This window comes from Tamandua tetradactyla, chromosome 2 (genome assembly GCF_023851605.1).
Source record: "Tamandua tetradactyla isolate mTamTet1 chromosome 2, mTamTet1.pri, whole genome shotgun sequence".
Taxonomy (NCBI): Eukaryota; Metazoa; Chordata; class Mammalia; order Pilosa; family Myrmecophagidae; genus Tamandua; species Tamandua tetradactyla.
In genome coordinates, this window is record NC_135328.1 from 142,500,458 (window position 1) to 142,524,185 (window position 23,728).

The window sequence follows — 23,728 nt, forward strand, 5'->3', positions numbered from 1 at the left end:
CCTCCTCTTCCTTGCCATCCCCTTGAAACTCTGGAATTTATCGTGACCCAGCACTTCTTGTCCAATAGCAAGCATCTTCCCTGACTTCCCTGTTTTTACCACCCTCTCCTCATTAATATTTGCTTTCCCCATAAATCCCCAACTTTTGGTAGGAGGGATGAGTGAAGAAGGTTACTTAAAAAAACTTTTACTATAATAAACTTGGGAAATACAAGAGAAACATCCATTCCTAAAATACTGCTGTTAACGTCTAGTTAACTCTGAGTCATTTAAGAATTAGATGATCAGATTTGATAAATGTGTTCGTATTTTCTCATTTCATTGTTATCCAGCCCTTTTTTCCCGTTCTACCCTGGGAGTGCTTCTTTCTGACGTCTGTTTTCTCTTACATTAAAGAACTTTCTAAGAAAATGTGTTGCATAAATCCCCTCTAGTTGTTAATAAAGAAATGACTGTTGTTTTTCTTTTCTCGTTGCAGAGAAGTCATTCAGAACTCAAAAGAAGTTCTGAGCTTATTGCAAGAAAAAAACCCTGCCTTTCAGCCAGTTCTGGCTATTATTCAGGTAAGGGGAGAATGTGGTTCTGTTTACAATTTTCTGGTACTTATCAATTTAGAAAATGGTTGTTTACCAAGTTGACTGTATTTCCTGTCACAGAAACCCCCATTCTGACTTCATATGGAAGGAGAAGGGGGCTCAGCTGGAAATGCTCGTTTCCTCTTTGTGTGGCCCTTTTACTTCTTCAGGGCTACACATCCATGAGCCCAGATTAGATAATATTAGATACAGTGAGATCTTTTGTGAGTCTTCATCTCTGTGGGGCAGGTAGCTTTCACATAAGTTGCATTACACAGAATACATGGCGGCTTGTGTTCTTTTTTTTTTTTTTGTATGCTATATGGTGGGGGGTCACATTTCATTCTTTTTCCATGTGACTGTCCCGTTATTACTGGTGAATTTTTTTTGTGTGTTTTTAAATTCTTTGGAAAGCGCATGGGCCTGGAATGGCAGGCAAGAATTCTACCACTGAATCACCCCTGTACCCCACCCCCTCCTCACGTGTTCGTATGAATGCGTACCAAACGTGATTTCAGGGTGCTAGGGAGAAAGCCCGCCTTTGCTTCTGTGGGTGGCAGATGCTGGATGAAGTGTGAGTGGCAACCTTCCTCTCCATCCCATACAGCCAGCCATGGCTTGACGGGGCCAGAAGCCATTCGCCTGTTAGAAGACCTTTGCGTGCTGTGACCGTGTGTCTCCTGATGGGAGCCCTTTAGTTCAGGGCCGCGGTGGGCTGCGTTGCCCGTTGCTCCCAGCGTGCCCCTGCGACGACAGGTGTGGGGAAGAGCGAGGAAAGCTAGCACAGCACAACAGCTGGTCTGCTCCTGAGTTTTTGGCCATGGGTCAAAGTAACAGCTTTTAGTCCCATCCCAGTTTTATATTTTCAAGATTGTGGAGCTGTGTTCAAGTCAGGAGCATTCTTTGGGGTTTGCATCCACATCACCTTACAAAGAAAGGAGATTTGGAAGAGTGAAAAGAAAACCCCATTTGGATCTTGGGCCTATTGGTCACTCTGCTTGCTTACTTCTTGGATTTTCTGCAGAAACTAAGGAAAATCATGTAAACTCCTATCCCTGGTGTCCTCATTTATAAAATAATGCTGGTCATGCCCTATTTTTATAGGAGACCTGTTAATGAAAGTGACATAATTGAAAACTGAGAAATTGATAAGCTAGACATCAGCTATTAGTGTCCTTTTATGAGCAGTAACATTCTTTTCTGCATTTTCCTCATCATCTTTTAGTTAGATCACTTATGATCCCAGAATTACTCTATTAATTGTTTGTACCTTTTCAAAATATTTTTATGTCATGTTCTGCTTCTTTCTTTCCTCTCCAAAGGCTGGTGATGATAACTTGATGCAGGAAATAAACCAGAATTTGGCCGAGGAGGTAAGGATTATTGATTCTTAAGAATTTGTCGCAGTTTTTAAGGATACGTTCTCCAATGGTAATGAAATAACCTCGTGTTCTCCTTTCAGGCTGGTCTGAACATCACGCACATTTGCCTACCTCCAGACAGCAGTGAAGATGAGGTAATCACAACTTTGCATATCCTATTTGTTTTGCTTGCCTCTTCAGGCAAAAAACAACCTGAGAGACGTTATTCATATGTCTTAGTCATGGTTGGAACCAAGCCAGCCTTTCCTGCAGCTGAATTCTTACAGGGAAGAGTGAGACTTTCCCTTTAGTGTAAATGCTCCTTCATTATTGGCCGCTTCTGTGATCTGAGGCATGACTTGTCTAGCCTGGTTGCATTCTTTCAACTGTAGCAGCAGCATCCCCTAGTGAAAACTGTCCACTGTCAGTGCCTGGAGCACTCGTTCTGGCTCTTGCTGTGTTCCAACATGTTTAGCCTTGGGCCCGTCTGCAGGCCACAACCGCCCTCCTGATAAGATAAAGGAATAGAACAGGATGGACATTAAGTAATAGAATAAGATGACCTTCAGGGTCCAATCAAGGACCATTGGGCTGTGGATCGTCCGTGGTGTTTTGGGGCAGCTGATAAATAATACCCACATGTGCCAGCACGTGTACCAGCCTCTCAGGTGTCCTCCCGAGCCCGTGGAAGCAGCCGTCCCCATCAACAGTGGTGAAGATGCCGAACCAAGGGCCGCAGAACTCTGTGTCACAGATCCCTGGGTCCGTGCCTGGTCCCTCGATGGCTAGCTTTCCTTCAGACCTGCTGTACGGCTGATGATTCAGTTTGGCTTTGTGTGATAGAAAAATCTCAATTAACAGACTCCGAAATAGCACAGGAGTTTATTTTTCTTGTACTTGAATGAAGTTTAGAAATGGCCAGTCCCCGGTCAGTATGGTGGCTCTGCAAAGCCATTGGAGACTCAGGTCCCTCCCCGTTTTGCTGCCTCATAGCCCGTGGGGCTGCCTTGGGACCCCCAAGTGTGGCTGGTGGAACTCCCCATGCCATGTTCCCTTTGTAGTCCGCTAGAGAAGGGAAGGACAAAGAGAGGCTCACTCTCCCTTAAAGAGTCTTTCCTTGAAGTCACAATTCTGCTTTCCTTCTTTTGGCCTGAGCCTCGCTGCTCAGCCACACTTTAAGGAAGTCAGGAAAATGTAGCCTTAAATACCGGCAGCTTTAGCTAATTTATTGTCGCTGCCATAACTCAAGAGTTCATTACTAAGGGCGAAGGGGAAAAATAAATATTAGACATGTATTTCTTGCCATACTTGACATTGTGATTTATTACAGATATTAAGTGTCTGTGATACCAGTTTTAGCAAAATGCAAAAAAAAAAGTCATCCATTTTGTAGAAGGACATCCGCTATCTGTGGTATGATTTGCACGTATTCAGATTCTTTTGCCAGTGGTCTTGATTGCTCAATTTATTTTCGGACAAGGAATCATTTTTCCCCTACTTTTTGGTAAAATTCTGGCAGCTGTGGATTTGTCTGATATTATTACTCTTATTGTTTTGAAAAGACTAAGAATCATGATGTTTTAATTATTCAAGGATTGTTTGTGCTTTTACCGCATAGCTTTTGGTACTATTGGTGTAATACAAATGCACCTTTGTTTTGACACATGCTGTCTTATGTTAAGTGCCAAAGTATGTGGTATGAAATGAAAATTAGTTCCAAGGTTAGCTATTGCTTTAGTCTCCTGGATGCTGAAACAAGAATCACGCCATGGGTTGGCTGAAACCACGGGAGTTTATTGGCTTACAGTTTTGAGGCTAGGAGAAGTCCAAAATCAAGGCATTATCAAAGCAATGCTTTCTTCCACAAAACTGGCATTCTGGGGCTGACTGCCAGTGATCCTGGGTGTTTGGCTTTTCTGTCCCATGGCAGTACACACAGTGGCATCTCCTAGCTTCTCTGGGTTCCATTGATTTCTGGCTTCTTCCTTTGGCTTCCTCTGTGTGTCTGAATTTCATTCGGCTTATAAAGGACTCAAGTCATAGGATTAAGACCCATCCTGATTCAGTTGGGCCACCCCTTAACTGAAGTAACCTCTTCAATAGGTCCCATTTATAGGGGGTTGACAGCCACAGGAATGGATTAAGTTTTAAGATTTTTTTTTCTGGGGGACATAGCTGCAAGCCACCACAGCTGTGTTTGGGAAATGCTGAGTGAAAGGGGTGACTATCCATGCAGGACTCCCTAGAGCAGTTTCTATGCTAATGTGTGCTGTGACTTTCTAATGGGAAGGGATGGGTAAGCCACATTTCCTCGAGTGTTTTGAATAGACGATGTTTCATCTTTGCGCATCTCCAGGAAAAAGATTTCCTGGTAAAAGACTGGGATATGCTGTTCTCTGGCCCACAGTTGGGTTCTTCACCAAAATAGGGAGAAATAAAAAGGGTTTAAGGAGCATTTAAATCTAACTGGAATGTCAGTGTATTTGAAGAAAGCCTGCTATCAATGGGAGCATTTAGTATCCTGTACTTTTGTTGAATAAATAATGAAACAATTAGAAGGTAAACATTCAGGTATGTAAGTTTTCATTGAGTCAGGAACTTTTCTTACTGGGCAGGGCCTGTGCTTTTCTATGAGACAGAGTGAACTAATTTTGAGTTTGCATAATTGTGAGCATGTATTTGCAGGTTTCTGCAGATAATGTTTCTGCTTCATTACAACATCTCCTCATCCTGCCTGCTGCTGTGATGTGCTTCCCCAGATTTCCACAGTTTACCTTTCCCTTCGTCCCTGCTCTGCTTAGATGTCACCCTCAGGAGACTCGCTCATTCCACCCCACCTCCATTTCATTTCATTTCTTTTACTTTATTTGCTTTCATTTCATCTTCTCTGTTCCACTAGGACATAGCTCCATGAGGACCAGAATTATGTCTATTCTGTTTGCAGCTGTATTTCTTTTACTGAGAACTAAAGCAAAGTAGGTACTCAAGATGTATCCTTTGAATGAATGAAACAATGGTGAGGAAGTGAAATAAAGCATTCTTTCTGATTTTTTTTGTAAGTCAAATCGCTTTTTCTTTCCACATAAAGTTGTATACTATAGTGATTTTGCTAGGCAATGTGATAGAAATGGTAAACTAACACACCCTTATAACGGAGATCCATACGCACAGACTAATATCTCTCTTACCTTTGAGCAAATCATTTTAAGTGAAATGAATCAGTATCTTATCTACAGAGAGAGAGGCCAAGGCATTCCTTATTTAAAGGCATTGCAGCCATTAAGCCTCCCAAATTACGCTTTGATTTTTATCATAAATGGTGAATTATGTTATTGTTCTCTATGAAAAGGAGGTATATATGCTTATAGTTTATTTATCGTAAACCTTTGAGAATGCTTTCCATATACTATTCTGGTCCAGAGAACACGGGGACCTAAGTGCAGACTTCTTGAATGTCAGGATCAGTAAGCTTGCATTGAATGCATTGTGTTTGAAGCACAAGCTTGGCTGGGGCAGGTTTGATTGCTGGAGACGCATGCTTACTGGGCTCACTAAAAGCTGATAGTGTGTTTGGCTTAAAATATGATTGTTGACAGGGAATTGCTTTTTGGCCTGTATAAATTTTGATAACTTTTGAGCTGTGCTTTTGTTTTGATTTGGAGAAATTGGAGCAATTTTATTTGGAGAAATTAGACAGAGAGGCCACTAAAAAATCCATCCAAGATTCTTTTGAGCTTATATAAGCATGAGTAAAAAAAAAGGAAATACTCCAGTGTGCTTTACACCAAATCTTCAGCAAGAATAAAAAAAGCAACAGTAACAGATGCATTTTTCTAAATCCATTTTGTATGTAAAGCTTATTTTGTTGGATCTTATTTCTGCAACCATTTTTTCCTTCTCTTTAGATAATAGATGAAATCTTGAAAATTAATGAAGATCCCAGAGTACATGGCCTGGCTCTTCAGATCTCTGAGAACTCCTTCAGCAACAAAGTCCTCAATGCTTTGAAACCAGAGAAAGATGTGGATGGGTAAGAAAATAGAAGAGAATATAAGCAACTTTTATTGCAAATCATTTTTTTCTGTTATGGTTATTATTATTTTTTAAATTCCTTCCGTTAGTTCAACTACTAAGTTGATGAAATAGTTTTTAAGTAGTTCAGGTATTTGAGGGTTTTTAAAATTCTGTATATTTTGGAAGGTACATAGTCTGGAAAATACATTTGCCCTTTTGGTAGGGCTTGGGTGCCACTTTGGAAATAACCTTGCAGCATTGTATTCATTTTGTAAGTTCCTGTCTGACTTACAGAGACTGTGGCCAGCTTTCCTGGGAATCTACGTGACCACAGTAAAAATCCAGGGACTTGATTTTCTAGCCGTGCCATAGTCTTCCTTAGTCTCAGGCCAGTTGAGAAATTAAAAACAAACAAACAAACAAAAAGCAAAGAAAGAAAAGAAATGCTTTTATTTATGATACAAGGCTTTCTTTGAAATTTGGGAGGAAAATCCTAATTGTAACTTACAAAGTCAGAGTCCCCATCTGCTGTGTCTTGCAGGGGTTGGATTGGGAGGCTGTCCCCTCACGGTGACATCCAGGCTTCTTCCCTTCCAGCTGTTATTGCGACTCAGGCTTAGAGTAGACCCAAACACAGGTTTGAAAGCTGTCACTAGAATATCAGATCATGCAGCAGACTAATCCTAAAAGTAGAAGGAACTCTAATCACTTAGAACTTCTAGGACCTTTAGGTAGTCTTCTTTCAGAGCATAGTTTCAAATCTTTCATAAAAGGATAGAATTATGAACCCACTGCTAAATGCCTCCGGCTCGTTACTCACCTGATTGGCAGCACCACCATGTTGCACAGGTGTCCGTGGAACAGTGCCCCCCTAGAGTCGTGTGGTGAGAACTGCAGGGCTATACTGAGGTCCTACTACACAGGTTGTCCCACCTCAAGGGACCAGAGTGAAGTTTCCTGAAGGTCTGTTCTGAGAAGCTAGCGGCCTTCATTTCCTGTCCACTCTAACGTATGCATATCTATCTATCTATCAGATATTGAATTGGATGTTATGTGGGATTAATACATATGAATTACATGTGAGTTTTGACCTGTTCCCTCATTTCAGTGTGACAAGTATAAACCTGGGGAAGCTGGTCTGTGGGGATGCTCATGAGTGTTTTGTCTCACCTGTTGCCAGAGCTGTTCTTGAACTTCTTGAAAAATCAGGTATGATGCTCCTTCAGAAATGCTGTTTTCTGTTTACTGGTAATTTATTATATTATTTTTGAAAAGGATTTGTTTTTAGAAGGTTCTAATTGAGCCCAATGGTCTTTATTTTTCTCACCTTTTCTTTTGGGAGATACAAACAAATAGCAAATTTTAGTAAGGTTGATTATGTTATAATTTCAAAGAACTGGTAGAGATGAACAATTAACCTGCTTTAAGCAAATTCTCAATTTCTCTTATGAGGCAGTTAAAATAACCACAATGAAAAATGTTTTATGTTTAAATTTCTCAAATCTACCAATATGTATTTTAGGTTTTTTCCCCTTTTTTTAAATTTTAAATTTGCAAATATGTAGACCTAAATATGAAATGTTTTTAAGACTTATATGTGAATGCTATAAAATGTCAATTAGGGCAATAGAAACCTATCCTGGGATTTATTACTGAGCAGTGTCTTTATAAGCAATCAGTGCTTAATTTCCATCATTCTCCCCTTGACCTTGCATTTTTATGTCACCGAAATAGAAATGAATAATTTCTCTTTTTTAATTATTAAATTTAATGAGTAAATTATTATAGAGGATTTCATGTACTTAAGGACTATGTAGCTAACTAAAATTTTCTCTACCTTAATTTGAGTAAAAGAGACAAATGCCCACCCACCTGTCCCTGAACAAGCAAAAAGAAAAGAAAAAATTCCCAAAGTTTTATTAAAAGATGAACTGTCAACTTATGCCCTTAGCTCAGTAATCATTTAACCCAAAGGTCTGAGATGATCCATATATTCTTTGTTTAGCCATCATGTAGATTATCAAGATGGTGGTTCTGAGCTACTCTCCCATGAAATTCTCAAAGAAAGAGTAAATTATGGCTAGCAAATATAATAAGGTATTTTAGAAAGAAACACCATGATAACAATTGAATCCAAAAACCTTTGAATTGGGTTAATTGCAACAACCCCCTTCCTAGTGTGGATTCATTATAGGTTAGTGCTCAGAGAGCCAGGTTTGCAAAGGGTATTTTTCTTGACAATGAGGCTGTGTGGGGGTTCTTAGGAAAGCCCATGGAAGACTGTGTGTTCCAGGAGGATGAAGTATACAGCCTATCTCAAATGATTAGGAAGTAGATGAACTGATAGGAAGATGGACAGATAGATAAAGGCATACATACATATTTATATTTATTCACGTAGATGTGTAGCTACATAGAGAAAGAGAATGATATCCGCAGATGTGGCAAACATTAAAAGTTGGTGCATCTGAGTATCTGGGTAGGGTATGTTGCAGTTTCCTGTGTTATTTTTGCAACCCTACTGTAAGTTTGAAATTATTTCATAATAAGGTTAAGAAAAAAAGCCGAATGTGAGTAAGGATCTTAAGTTTTGATTATAATGCTGAATCTCCATTTGAATGGCAGGTATAAATTTAAATGGAAAGAAAGTCTTGGTAGTAGGGGCCCATGGATCTTTGGAAGCTGCCCTTCACTGCCTGTTCCAGAGACAAGGGTCCATGACAATGAGCTGCCAGTGGAAAACATCTCAGCTTCAAAGCAAGGTAAATATCTCGTATTGGAAATCTATAACCTTAAATGCTTACATTAGGAAAGGAGGAAGGACTGCAAATGTACAAGCTAAGCATTTCATTTAAGAAGTTAAAGGACAACAGAATGTCTCAAAGGATGACAATGATAAGCAGTAGAGATTAATGAAATAGAAAACAAACATATATGAGTGATTATCAACAAGCCATAGGTTGCTTCTTGGTCTAGTAAAATAGATACTAGCAAAGATAATCAAGAAAAAAGAGAAAAAACATACAATATTAGGAATGAACAAGGGGATGTAACCACAGAAACAAGCATTTTATTTTTTTCAGGGAAGGAAAATATGAATGACCATATGCTGGTGTTCTAGTTTGCTAGCTGCCAGAATGCAATATACCAGAAACGGAATGGCTTTTAACAAGGGGAATTTGATGAGTTGCAAGTTTATAGTTCTAAGGCCCAATTAAAACAAGTCTATAGAAATGTCCAGTCACAGGCATCCAGGGAAAGATACCTTGATTCAAGAAGGCCGATGAAGTTCAGGGCCTCTCTCTCAAGTGAGAAGGCACATGGCGAACACAGTCAGGGCTTCTCTCTCAGCTGAAAGGGCACATGGCAAACGTGGCGTCGTCTGCTAGTTTTCTTTCCTGGCTTCTGGTTTCATGAAGATCCCCGGGAGGTATTTTCCTTCTTCATCTCCAAAGGTTGCCGGCTCGTGGACTCTGCATCTCATGGCTACATCGTTCTGCTCTCTCTGAATCTCTCATTCTCCAAAATAATTCCTCTTTTATAGGACTCCAATAAACCAATCAAGACCCACCCAAATGGGTGGAGACATGTCGTCCTTTAATCCAGTTCAACAACCATTCTTTAAAATGGGATTTATATTAAAACATGGCTTTTCTTAGGGGGCATACTTCCTTTCAAACCAGCGCAGCTGGTAATGAGAACTAATATGAAATGAACAGTTTCCTAGAAAAACTTAACTTACAAAATTTAAGTGCAGTTGGGAAACTTAGACCTATATCTGTTAAAGGCATTAAATTGGTCTACCGAGCAATCAAACAAAAAAGGCAATGGTGATTTTACAAATAAATTCTACAAAACACGAACGTATCATTCTAATCGAACATTATTTCCTCCAGAGAATACAAGAAGCAGGAATACTGCCGAATTCATTTTATGAGTGCTGAAATCAGATAAGGTCAAGATGCTATAGAAAAATTAACCCACTCTTATCTGTGAGCATGGATAAAATAATCATTAGCAAAATATTAGAAACCTGAGTCCTGCAACAACTTTGTGACCAAGTTGCATTTATTTTAGGATTGCAGGGTGGTTTAATATCAGAAAATCTGTCAATTAATTCACCACACCATCAGATTAAAAACTATGCTGCACCATAGTAAATGCAAAAATCACTTGATAAAAATCAAGTCCTTTATGATTTTTTTGAAAAACCTCTTAAACTGTTAATTGAAAGGGATTCCTGAACTTGATAAAACATCTATAAAAACTTATAGCGGATGTCTTTCAAGGAAATAGAAACATTTATTTAATATCAGGAAAAACAAACTTGCCTATATCACTACTCATAATAAAAAATGTACTGAAATTCCTGGATAATACAGTAATAAAAAGAAAGAGATAGAAAGAGAGAAGGAAAATTTGTAATAGTTGGAAAAGAAGGCACCAAACTGTTGTTAATCTTGGATGTTATCATTGAACTTATAGAACAAAAATAAGAGTACAACTGGGTTCTTGGATATAAGATCAACATACAAAAACCAGTTGCATTTCTAGACCCTAGCAAGAGTTAGCAAATTAAATTTTTTAGAAGGTACAATTTATAATAGCAATGAAAAGCAAAAGGTACCCAGGAATAAATCTAACAAAAGTTACTTTTTGAAAGAAATGCATAGTTTTGGTTAAAGTTATTAAGGCCTGTGTAAAAGCAAAGATACCTTTGATTATGGATAAAAAGATTCATTATCTCAAAGATATAAATTCTTCCCAAATTAATCTCCAAAATTGAATCACAAACAGATTCTAAAACTTATATAGAAGCACAAAGGACCAAAAATAATAAAGACAATTTTGAAGAAAAAAAGGGCGAGGGACTCACCCCAGACATATAATATGAATTATACATTTACATAACTAGAATGGTGTCCTAACAGAAGAATCCTAGGGACCAATCCATTCCTGTATGGGAACTTTGAGAACAGGTATTGCAGATCTCTAGCAGAAAGACTGACATTAAAAAATGGTGCCGATTCATCTATTTATATATAAGGGTAAACATTGAAATACTAGCCTAACAGTATATACAAAGATCAGTTTTAGATTAAAGATCCAAATGCAGAAAGCAAATGCATACAACTTTCAGAAAGAAATGTAGAATGTGCTTCTCAGATGTTGGGACAGGAAAAAAAGCTTCCTGGTAAGAAACCCAAAAAGCACAAATCATGACCAAAAGGATATGTGAATTTCACTACATTAGAATATAAAATAAAAGACTCTTCTTTTAGAAAAGAAATCACCGAAAAAGTGAGGAGGCGTATGGATGAGAAGATATTTGCAGCATATATTTAACTGGTAATTGATATCTCATAAAAAACTAGAAATTAGTGAGACAATCCATTAAGGGAAATGGACAGTGATGGGCCATTCACAAATGAGGAACCTGATGGCCAAGACTCATGAGAAGAGGCTTCCACTTTTCTTGCTCACCAGTCTCATTAGCATCAGCTAAAAAATGGCAGTACCGAATATTATCAAATTTGTAGAGTCTGGGATCTCACATTTTGCCAGAAGAAATTTAAAGTGAAATAAGTACTTTAGGAAACAATTTGACATTACGTAGTAGGGCTGAAGATCCTGCTACTCTTTGACTCAGGAATTTCACTTTTGGAAATAGATTGTAGAGAAACTCCTGCACACGTACATAAGAACATGTCTAAAAATAGTCAAAGCAGCATATTATAATGTAAAATAAATTTTATACAGCGACCTGAATACCCATGAGTGGGAGAATAAGTCGGTAGAGGACAGGTAGACATATATTCACAAAATGGAACAATATAGGAGCAATGAAAATTAATAAACTAGAATTACCAACATTAGCACAGAAGAATTTTTCAAAACATCATTCCATGAAAAAAAGCAAGTTGCTCAAAGTTACCTTCCATATAATACCATTTATAGAAAGTCTATAAAAGCTTACAAAACAATACTCTATGTAAATATTTTATGGCTACATACGTGTAAAGTGAAAGTATAAAGAAATGCACGGGAGCAAAGAACCAAATCAGGCTAGGATGGGAAGGATACCCAGTGAGCTTCACTTGTATTGGGAATGCTTTTGTCTTCAACTGACAATGGGTTGCTAGGGGTGCTGTCCTATTCTATTTTCATACCTGCAATATTTTGTCTGTTTTTTTATTTCAAAAAATGGCAATGCACTTCATAAATTTCAAGCCAAGTGAAGTCAAGTGACATGGGTTTATTTTATTTTATTTTTTTATTAATTAAAAAAAATTAACTAACAAAACATTTAGAAATCATTCCATTCTACGTATACAATCAGTAATTCTTAATATCATCACATAGTTGCATATTCATCATTTCTTAGTACATTTGCATCGATTTAGAAAAAGAAATAAAAAGACAACAGAATAAGAAATAAAACGATAATAGAAAAAAACAAAAACAAAAACAAAAAAACAAAAACCTATACCTCACATGCAGCTTCATTCAATGTTTTAACATAATTACATTACAATTAGGTAGTATTGTGCTGTCCATTTCTGAGTTTTTGTATCCAGTCCTGTTGCACAGTCTGTATCCCTTCAGCTCCAATTACCCATTATCTTACCCTATTTCTATCTCCTGATGGTCTCTGTTACCAATGACATATTCCAAGTTTATTCACTAATGTCGGTTCATATCGGTGAGACCATACAGTATTTGTCCTTTAGTTTTTGGCTAGACTCACGCAGCATAATGTTCTCTAGGTCCATCTATGTTATTACATGCTTCATAAGTTTATTCTGTCTTAGAGCTGCATAATATTCCATCGTATGTATATACCACAGTTTGTTTAGCCACTCGTCTGTTGATGGACATTTTGGCTGTTTCCATCTCTTTGCAATTGTAAATAATGCTGTTATAAACATTGGTGTGCAAATGTCCGTTTGTGTCTTTGCCCTTAAGTCCTCTGAGTAGATACCTAGCAATGGTATTGCTGGGTCATATGGCAATTCTATATTCAGCTTTTTGAGGAACCGCCAAACTGCCTTCCACAGTGGTTGCACCCTTTGACATTCCCACCAACAGTGGATAAGTGTGCCTCTTTCTCCGCATCCTCTCCAGCACTTGTCATTTTCTGTTTTGTTGATAATGGCCATTCTGGTGGGTGTGAGATGATATCTCATTGTGGTTTTGATTTGCATTTCTGTAATGGCCAGGGACATTGAGTATCTCTTCATGTGCCTTTTGGCCATTTGTATTTCCTCTTCTGAGAAGTGTCTGTTCAAGTCTTTTTCCCATTTTGTAATTGGATTGGCTGTCTTTTTGTTGTTGAGTTGAACAATCTCTTTATAAATTCTGGATACTAGACCTTTATCTGATATGTCATTTCCAAATATTGTCTCCCACTGTGTAGGCTGACATGGGTTTATTGCTGAACCAGATCAAAATATACATGTGTCTCTCATTGAAGTATGAGTATGGAAAAAAGGAGCAAGCTTTAGTTCTAACCCAGGAAATACGTATCTCCACTGGGAATTGTAATGTCTGAGTGGCAGGTGATTCTAATAATGTGCAATTCTTGCTTGTTTTCTTCTAAGAGTTTTGATTTTACCTCTTATGTTTAGGTCCTTGATCCATGTAGAGTTAATTTTTGTATATGAAGTGAGTTTGGAGTCCAACTTCATTCTTTTGCATGTGGAAATCCAGTTTTCCCAGTACCATTTGTTGAAGAAATTATTCTTTCCCCATTGAATGGGCTTGGTACCCTTGCCGAAAATCTGTTGCCCATACCTGTGTCAGTTTATTTCTGAACTCACAGTTCCATTCCATTGGTCTCTGTATATGTCTGTCCTTATGCCAGTACCACACATTTTGATCACTGTGACTTTGTAGTAAGGTTTTTAATTGGGAAGTGGGAGACCTCCAACTTTGTTCTTCTTTTGCAATAGAATTTGGTTATTCAGGGCCCCTTACGATTCCATATGTGTTTAAGAGTTGGCTTTTCCATTCCTTCAAAAACGGCTCCTGGGATTTTCATTGGTATCCCACCGAATCTGTAGATTGTGTTGGGTAGTATAGATATTGCAACTCTTGCTTGCTTTTAAGAACATGGCCTTGCAATTAAACCCGCATCTCTGTGCTTCTTGCTGGCCACCACATGGGGGCAGCCTATTCAAGAAAACCCAAGGGCCCTTTTGTAGAGCCTGGGATCTTTTATTTGGAAACTTAAAGAAGAGCCTTGCATGGAACTGAATACCTTTATTGGCAACTGAATGTTTTCATAGCTGTCACAGATGCTTCTGCCAGTTATATCTGTATCTGAAGAAACAGAAACATTTTTCAACGTCCTTTTTTTACTATGGCCAAAAGTCACCTTAACTCTGCATGTTGGTAAATCTCACTCATCCTAACTTTGAAAACCAGTTACTGGGTTTACTTCCTGGAGAACCCAGAAATTGGTTGATAGCGCATTTCCGTCTCTTTGAGAAGGTTCTTTATCATAGTTGAGGTTGTACACGCAGTTTGCTTCCTGAGTCTTGGTGTTTCAGCAGCATGGTCATGAATCTCAGAGCCTGTCAACTTCTGCTCTGTGCGTCATCTTTGTAGCCAGAAGCTTGGAGGAAAGGTTCAGGCTCCCTGTTCTTGTCTTTGAAGTTTATTAGGCCTCTATTTGGAAGGGCGTCAGTCACGGCTTCTGCCTGGCCATCTCACACGCTTCCACTCAGCCTGGCCTTGGGAAAAAGCTGTGTCTTGGCGTCTCCATACTGACAGCTTGCACTTCATCAGCCACATGCCTGCCCCCTCTCGTGTGTCCCCTCTGCTGTCTGATGCTGCCTTCTCATTAGTTCTGTGTGGATGCAAGAAGAAATTGGAGAAGCAATCCCTTGTCGTTTGCTGAGCCGTTACTGGGCCTCCTTTCCTTCATGAGAATTTTGCCTTTCCTTTCAGCCCCTGGACTGCTTGGAACAAGGCCCTCAGTGTCAGGGGTCCCTCACCCTGAGGCTGCAGTGGGGGGAATTAACCTGGTGCACAGAGTCCCAAGGAAGTATTAGCACTCCGGGGCCTCAAACCAGGACAGGCCCTATCCACCCCTGCCACATCCTTGGAAAAGCTTCACTGTTTAAAACCCTGAAAGTATAAATTTGACAACATTAGGATTTCTGTCGTCCGGTGAATCAGCAGTGAATAAGAAGTGCTCTTTAAGATTTTCATCCATTTAGCTTCTCATCAGCAATGATAAAAAATTTAGGAGAAGAAGAGGGCAAACAAAGGATTATGGCAATCATGTAAGAAGAAATCGCCTTGAAAAGCAATTCTTGCATGCTTCTGTGTACCGAATCTAGAGTAAGAGTGCAGTTGGAGGGCGGGCCACGGTGGCTCTGCAGGCAAGAATACTCGCCTGCCATGCCAGAGGACCCAGGTTTGATTCCCTGTGTCTGCCCATGTGAAAAAAAAAGTGCAGTTGGACATTTGGTGGGGGATTTTCAGAGCCAAGCACGATAGGGATTTGGCGATCAGGTATGTGCACATCTAACACTTGAGCCCTCCTGAGTGCCTCCTGAGTCAGGGAAACCTTCAGGTCGTCAGGCATCCCGCAGCCTCCTTCAACCATCTGTAGTCTGACACCTCAGAGCCCATCTGCTGCCAAGCACCAGAACAGCTGCTTTGAAGACCAGCAGCCTTGGGTGTTGCCTCACTTCTCAGAGCCTGCTTCCTGGGTGTAGCATGTAGCAGTTATTGTGCTCCCAACCTCGTAGGGCTGTTGTGAGGGTTAAATTAAATAATTATGCAAATCAGCCTCCTACAGAGCTTGGCTCACATTACTATTAACAGTTCCTCTGCTAGTGAGCCAGGAAAGACATTGGCAAGTTTAACTAGGCCAACATGGAATGGGTCCAAGTTGTTGGGAAGCCGGGTGAGTTGCTCCAATGATAAGGAGATAAACTAATAAAGGAAACAGGGTCTTGATATCCTTGCCAGAAGCCTGGTTTACATGCTCATACTTGGCGAAGGAGAGAGGCTTGGTGAATCTTTGAGGACTCACAACAACATGTGGAGGCAACGTCCCGGGGAGAGCGGGACTGCCTGGGGAGGCACCTGGCTGGGAGCTGTCCGGGCTCACCCATTCCTACTGAGCAAGGTTATCTCCAACTTTAAAGAATGTCACGAGAACCCTGCACTCTGAGGCTGTGGCTTCCAGAGATTCCTTCCCCCCCAGAGATTCTTAAGTTACTCAGAAGCCACTCTACTTCAAAACCTGAGGGCTCCAGAAATTCTGTGATCACTTCCAGGCCCTACAATTTTGTGCAACAGTTACACTGAATTAGTAAGATAGAGCTGGTATGGAAAACAGAGATTCTATGGGTACTGATGGTGCATAAAATTCCCCATGGAACCTGTGCATGAAAAACTGAGATTTTCCTGTTTAGGATTCTGTAGGAAGAGTGGATTCTGTATTGGGTGGACTTCTAGTTTACGCCCATTTGAGTATATCACTGAAAATTAAGATGCTTCTTGCTTTACTTCTGAGCATCACTTCGAGGCTTTGGGTGTACTGTGTATTTGCATGACTCTCCTAAAGTGGGGAGGGAAAGAGCACCTGGGTATCTGTCCAAACTGGCCCCACTCTCAGAAAGCCAAGGCACTGGACCTAATGTTATTGGGTCCTAGTGGTTCCGCCGCTGGGACTCAGCCTAGGTGTGGAGACCTCTTCTTCATCGCCCTAATGACGCCCCTCACGGTAAAGGTAGTGTGAGGTGAGGGAGTGCATTACAGGTGCTGTTTATGAGGCGGAGGGTCTCTTCTCCAGGAAAGAAAGGCTGCAGACCCACAAGCTTCCCCAAACCTGGGCTTGAAGTTCAGCCCGAGGACCACAGTGAACCGGCTCTCCAGCTGTGATGGATCAGGTGAACCCCAGCTGCGTGCAGAAGAAATAACCTCGAAATGAGAAACCCAGTTCATTTTCGTTTTGCTTGGAGGATCCAGTTTCTCCTTTTGAAGTAAGGAGACCCTCAAAATTAGCACCAATAAAAGAAAGAAAAAAATACAGGTCTTTCACGTTTGAAGGATCAAAACATCTAGTTTGGGGAGGCTCAGCTAAGTGATCACAATGGTCCCTTCCAGTTTAAACTCAGTGGGTTGCAGGGCTTATGAAAGGTTTTCGAAAGTGAATTGGGGGATTTTGAATGCATTTATATTATGCATGTGAAATAATGACTTCTTGAAAAAAGAATAATCTCAAACAAAAACACAAAGGAAAAATAACAACTAGCTTCAAAACTAGGCTTGACTAGCGAGTTGCATGGTAAGGTTTGTTAACATTAGAGGCGACGCTAGAACCAGAAACCTGTTTTACAATAGGGGTAGCTATGTTAATTGAATTGAATGGTCACTAGAAACCAGGCACTACTTTGCACCTGTCATCAGTGATTTGCCAGGTGTCTTGGAGGCAGGACAGTCCTCCCATGTCACGGATGAGAAACTCAAAGAGAATGAAAGGGCCTTTCCAAAGGTCATCCAATTAGAGCAGAGGTGGCTTGGCAGCCTGTGTCTTCAACCTTCATTCTGTGCTGTCCGCTCTTATTCCAGATAATCTTGGTGTTCAAAACAAAAGCAAAAAAGGTCCTCTGACAACTCAAATATGGAGCATTGGAGGGGCCAAAGCCCACGGCCTGAAACTTGTGTTGAGTTTGCTTATTGTTGATTACAACTGTTTGTACTTCACGGACTGTCCTCTCCCGTCAGATGTGTGGCCCCTCATTGTGGATGCCTGCCGTGTGGCCCCTGGGCTCACCTTGCTCACTCAATGGTGGGGGCCACCGGGCTCGGTGACAGCTTTTGCACAGCCACGACTGAGTGCATTTGGATGTCTGCTCCCATTGATTGCCCTCTGGCTTCTAGCCTGACCTTTGCATTACTCAGAACACCAGAGAGAGAAGTGAATAGACTTTTTCAAACCCTAGAATCAGGCCATTGTATTGAGCAGCATTGATGACAAGGTTTGTGAGAGGAGGTATTGAAAGGAATGGACGTGACATCGAGAGGGGATCCCATGAGTCACCTACTAGGTGGTTCGATATTTAATCTGGGAAATTGAACTTCAGGGGGAAAGGATGTGACTCACCTGCCAATGTATGTGTCCGTGTTTGCCAGAGCTGCTGTGACAGGGACCACACAACAGGGTTGCTTACCCCACAGGTCACACTCATGGTTGTGGAAGCTGTGCTTTCTCCCGGGCAACCCTCCATCTCATGCTGCTTTCCCTATCTCCTTGGTGTCTGCTCCTCTGGTTTCCAGTGACTCCTGACCTCTGGCCTCTTCTGATTATATGGATTTCCACTGTGTATCTAGGCTCCAGTCACATGGATTAAGGCCCCACCCTCATTCAATTTGGCCCCATCTAAATGCTTAACGAATAATCACATCTTCAGCAGTCCTATCTACAAATGGGTTCACACCCCTAGGACCAGGGCTGGCGCCTGAACTTGTCTTTGTAGGGGCTGCGACTCAATCCCCAGCAGTAAGTAAAGATGTATTGAAAACACCATCTGTCTCCATCTCTCCCCACGTCTGTCTGGTTAGAATGCTCCAAATTTGGTCTATTTTCTCCTAGACATAGCACTATAAATGGTATTATTTCTGTTCATGAGGCTGTGAAGGCCATTTAACACATAATGCAACTGAGCAAGGTGGTGATTCTGTGGGAAACCTCATCTGACTCCCTGACATGCTCCTGAACGGAGAGGTTGGGGCCAGCCTTTGTGGGACCAGGTCCCTTTGCAGTCACCCGAGGTGATCAGAGACCAGACGGGGAAGCGTGGCGTGCATCGGGCAGAAGAGAACGGTCACCGACCCTGGACCCCCAGGCGCCAGACTGGGCAGACCCAGAGCAGGCAGTAACGTCGCCCTCCATCTTGGCGTTAGCTTTCCTGTACCTTCTCCCGAGCCCATCTCCATTGTCCACCCTTCCTTGTGAAAGGACATAGGATTAGAATGCGTTCATTGGGAGGACGCAGAGGTGAGCTCTAACAAGAAAGCACCCCACGTCTGTGTGGAGGTCGCGTCCTGGAAGCTTTCTCATGCATGTCATAGCAGTGGAGCACTCGTGATGGCCCAATGGCCGCAGCCCTGACTGTGGATGGAGAGACCAGAGCCCGGGCTGGGCCAGGTGGCCACAGGGCGGAGTCAGGGACTGCAGGAGTGTGCGGGTGGGAGAGGCTCAGATGCGGAGAGCAGGCTCCTCGGGAAACGCAGGGCTGGGTTTCCCATAGTAGCATCAATTTGCAATAAACATACACACACTGTACCTCCAAGTGTGTGGTTACACATGTAGTGTAAATCATGAGGGCCGTTGTGCCGCTTTCGTGTAGCCTAGTCAGTGTTGATCTGGGAACCGTAACTTGAGAATTCCCTTATTTAGTGTCTTTGTGTCATTTAGCATTAAGGAAGATTCCACTCACCACACACAGACACCACGTACATTCCACTCCTCACCGCACGTACCTCACACACACAAACACAACCCACCCCCTACTCACACCACAACACACCCACAGCATAACAGAAACCACATACCCTCATTCACGCACCCCACACAACACACAAACCACACATTACACACACAACACTATACAAACCATGCACCCTACTCCACATCCATATGCCACGTCACCACACACGTCCACACTCATGCACGCACCACACACCCACCACATACACACTGCCACATAGCCTTTCAACCATTTTGGACACATCTGAAGATCTTTGATATTCTCCTCATATACGTTGAGCATAAATAAGCTGAATGATGAAGTAAGAGGTCAATTTAGGAACATTTAGAAAAAGGAAATCATTTATTATCCTATGGGGGAAATTTTGGTAGACAGATGCCAGTTCTCATTTGGCCTGGATTCACTGTGATTTGCAAAATCACCATAAGAAAAGTCTTTTAATTTTAAAAGTCATTCTGCTCTGCTGAGCACAGATGAGAGTGCCAAAAAGAAACACACCCAATTCCTGAAAGAAAAAAATTCTCCCAGGATGAGATCACAGGGTGTGCCTGAGGGGGGAGGAACAGCATTTGCTGAAATTGTCATTCTCTTATCTTGCCAAGGTATTATGACATCTGAAGGAAAATGGCTTGGCATTGTTACTTTAGAGCACGTAGGGTAGTTATCTTGACATTCCTGTTGGGTTGTTATCCTTAATGTTTCAGGAAAACATTGAGGATATTGATTCATAGATATAAAGCAATCCTCTCAATGTAGATGTTCAGATTAAGTCTAATGCTAACTTCCACACTCCAAGTTAGAAGAATGTGTTAATATGCAGGGACTCTAGCATGATATCCAATGCCCATGTCCATGATGAAGTCACTGATGAAGTCCTCATTGCCCAGAATGGACTTTTTGCCTTTATCTCAGTTGCTCATTCACGCACCCCACACAACACACAAACCACACATTACACACACACACTATGCAAACCACGCACCTTACTCCACATCCATATGCCACATGTCAACACACACTTCCACACTCATGCACGCACCACACACCCACCACATACACACTGCCGCACAGCCTTTCAACCATTTTGCACACATCTGAAGATCTTTGATATTCTGTGCCCATGGCCTGTGGTTACACCCCTTCCTGTCCTCCCTCACTCTGGGGCCACACTGTCTTCTCTTATGTTGAGCCCTCTTACCTTTTAAGGTTAGTGCCCCCCAACTCTCACTATTTTTCTTCTCATTTTGCCTGTTCTACTCCTTGGGGGCTCATCCAGGCTTCTGGTATTGTCTGCCACCCATTTACTACATGCTACTGTATGTACTGATCACTCTCACTTGGGAGACTGTGCGTCCAGCTCCTTCTACCCGACCTTTCTCGGATGTCCCACAAAAACTCCATCCAGCTCAGTTGCAGTGCAGCCTCTTGAGGCATCTTCCCGAAACACCATATGACTGGGTGAGAGCCGCTGTACAAAGGAGCCCAGAGCCACAGTTGTTGTCTGTCATCCGGGAAAGTACAGCAGATTTGGAAATGTGACATTTCATGTCAAAGAAAGAAAAGTGCATACCATCAGCTCTGCTCCGGGCTTAGCCCTGAGGGCATCAGGAGCCTTTGCTATGTAAGATTGTCCAGGACGCCGCCCCTGAAGAATCTCCTATGGAACATAGTGGGATCCTGAAGCCCCTTCCCAGGGCTCCTGGAAACCCGGTGTTTCCCCTCAGCTCACTGTGTGGAGACAACTAGAGGGCAAGGCCAGCAGCTCAGCGCTGCACAGCCTCCTTCCCACAGGAAGCCCGTCTCCTTACCCCTTGGACACTTGACTGCCAACACGTAAGGACCAAACAAGGCTGCAAGATGTCAACCCAGGCCTCAAATACTAGTAAAGCTTAATTTCTCATTTGTGTTAGAAAATTTAATAGAAATAGAAGGTTTATATTTTATTTCTTCCCATCTTGAAGGTCATAATTCTGAAATCTTCAGGCAAGGATGTTTTTGTTTGTTTGTTTTGATTTTTTTTTCTGTTGTGGTAACATGTACACAACATAGCATTTCCTATTTTAACCACTTTCAAGTGACGTTCAGTAATTTTTAATGTTGCATTACCAAACTGCCACCCATCCAATACCAAAACGCCTTGCCTCAAGAGGCACTCTGAGATATCTGATGAACAAGTAGTGTTCACTAGATCCCCTGGGTCACTTTTATTCTCTTTGATTATTGTAATCTTAGAAGTATATCCTTGTTGGAGAAAGCACATAACTGCTACTGATTTTTAAAAGCAGTGGTCTTCATTTTGAACCCAGTGTTCATAAATATTTTGAATTCGGTGTTGATAACTTTTGGAGGCTATAGAAACAGATCTCAGGTAGTACAATGCACGATTTTTTAGGAGAATATTTCTTAACCTTTATTGATATATAATTGTTTGTTGATAAATAATTATAAATATCATACACGAGATTCTCATATGGGCCCTTTTGCAACACACTGATAGCAGGAGATCAAGTCTCACTTTTGGCGAAGAAAGTGGAGCAGTACTTTCTGCAGTTTTTTGTTTGTTTGTTTTATTGTTTTTTATATTTACATGGACAGGCACTGGAAATCAAACCTGGGTCTCTGGCATGGCAGGCAAGAACTCTGCCACTGAGCTACCGTTGCCCGTCCTGAAGTTTGCTTTTTAAAAATGCATTTTATTTGCAAAATATGAAATTATGATATTCAATATAACTTTTCCAAATCACATCTGTCCTCTCTTTCCCCTTTCCCCTCATCTTCTGATGATTGTCTCTCCCTTGCTCCTAAAATTCACTGACTTAGAGAAAAATAGTTTTCACGTTATCTAAACCCTAACAGTACTCCTCCACCATCTATGGTAAATCTCTGCCTCTCTGGATCTTACTCTTGTTTTTACATTTGGTTTTCTGCCTGGGGAATGGGTGGTTCTCTTTAAGCAGCTTCTACTCAAGTCTCAGCAGAGAAAGCAATATTTTGTTATGAGATAGGATTTCAAGTCAGGCTTCAGCGAGGGTATTTCCCATTGGAGAGGGGAGAGTAGAAACAGCCAGGGAGACAATAATTCTTGAATTTTAGCTCATTAAACTCTTCTCGTGTCCTCAGTGATTTATTTATCGATTTAAGCATCTAGTACTTTACTTTCCAGAAAGAATTAGTGTCTATGTTGTGGTCATCGCTAAAGGAAGAGATGCTTGTCTTTTCTCTGCGGGATTGACTGTCCCCCAGTTGCTTATTAACACTGCTCCTTCAGAGTTGGGTGGCTCTGGAGTTGAGGGGCAGGAGTGAGATTTCCCGGATTTATAGGTAATGAAAAGAACAGATTGTTTCAAAGACACAATTCTTAGTATGCTAAGAATTCTCAGGGGACTTGGCCTTTTCCAAAATGAACATTTCAATCTTGCTCATTAACCACCTTCTTATATGTTTAACATGCTTTGATTTTGCTGCTTTTATGTATGAAAATAGAACAAAATGGTGTTTCTTATCTGCTGATCATTTGCAGCAAGCCTGAAGCAGTTTGTATTTGTTTGAAAGTTTCTGTAGTTGACCTTCTGACAGTGGTATATGTATATGAAGTAATACATTTTTTAAATACAGATGTTTAAAACCCTCTTCCCACCACAGCACTTTATCCCCCTAAATATGCCATCACCCAAAAGCCTAGCTGCTTTTCACATGGACCTTTAACAGAGTGGATAGCTTGTAATATCAGTGACAGACTTCTTAATTCAGTTTAACAGTGTTGTGGTCCTGTAGCATAGAAAAAGAGCAGTCGTTTAAGCAAATATTTTTTGAAGGCATTTTTTTTTTCCATTTTCATGTCAATAGTAAAGCTAAATTCATTGTAACACCATTTAAATCTCCTCTTCTAATTCCTGCTTTAATAAAGTAAAGCAATTAATGCTGTTCAACTCTTTCACGGGTACTCCATGAATGATCATATCCCTTTCCCTACTTGCATGATCAAATTGATCAAATCTTACTGGGGCATTAACTTCTAAAAGCTGACTTTGTCAGCTAAAAGACATGTGTTTGAATAGTTATTGCAAGTCTCCTCAATCTGGGGAATTCGGAGCCGTACCAGAGCTTGACTTTATTGTTCATAAACCAGATAGAGCTGCCATGGATTTCCTTTCCCTCATTGCCATCTCTTGTCCCAAGATCCCTAACAGACACCAGCTGCTGCATCCCTGGCCCATGCAGTGTTAGTGATTCTTTGGCTGAGGCCCTGGCGTGGGTCTTCCCC

At 41.1% G+C, this 23,728-nt stretch overlaps 1 protein-coding gene across 6 annotated transcripts in view; it reads left to right on the forward strand.

Annotated features, from left to right (window-relative positions):
• MTHFD1L (methylenetetrahydrofolate dehydrogenase (NADP+ dependent) 1 like) overlaps positions 1 to 23,728 on the forward strand; it is a 226,996-nt gene that overhangs the window by 7,709 nt on the left and 195,559 nt on the right. For all 6 annotated transcript variants that reach the window (XR_013170826.1, XR_013170827.1, XM_077149270.1 and 3 more), the window contains exons 2-7: positions 479 to 563; positions 1,898 to 1,948; positions 2,038 to 2,091; positions 5,842 to 5,966; positions 7,059 to 7,159; positions 8,576 to 8,712. Coding sequence is in view for 4 of the 6 variants with exons in the window: in XM_077149270.1 (XP_077005385.1) it covers positions 479 to 563; positions 1,898 to 1,948; positions 2,038 to 2,091; positions 5,842 to 5,966; positions 7,059 to 7,159; positions 8,576 to 8,712 (553 nt within the window). In the remaining 2 variants the exon portion in view is untranslated. The remainder of the gene's footprint in view (positions 1 to 478; positions 564 to 1,897; positions 1,949 to 2,037; positions 2,092 to 5,841; positions 5,967 to 7,058; positions 7,160 to 8,575; positions 8,713 to 23,728) is intronic.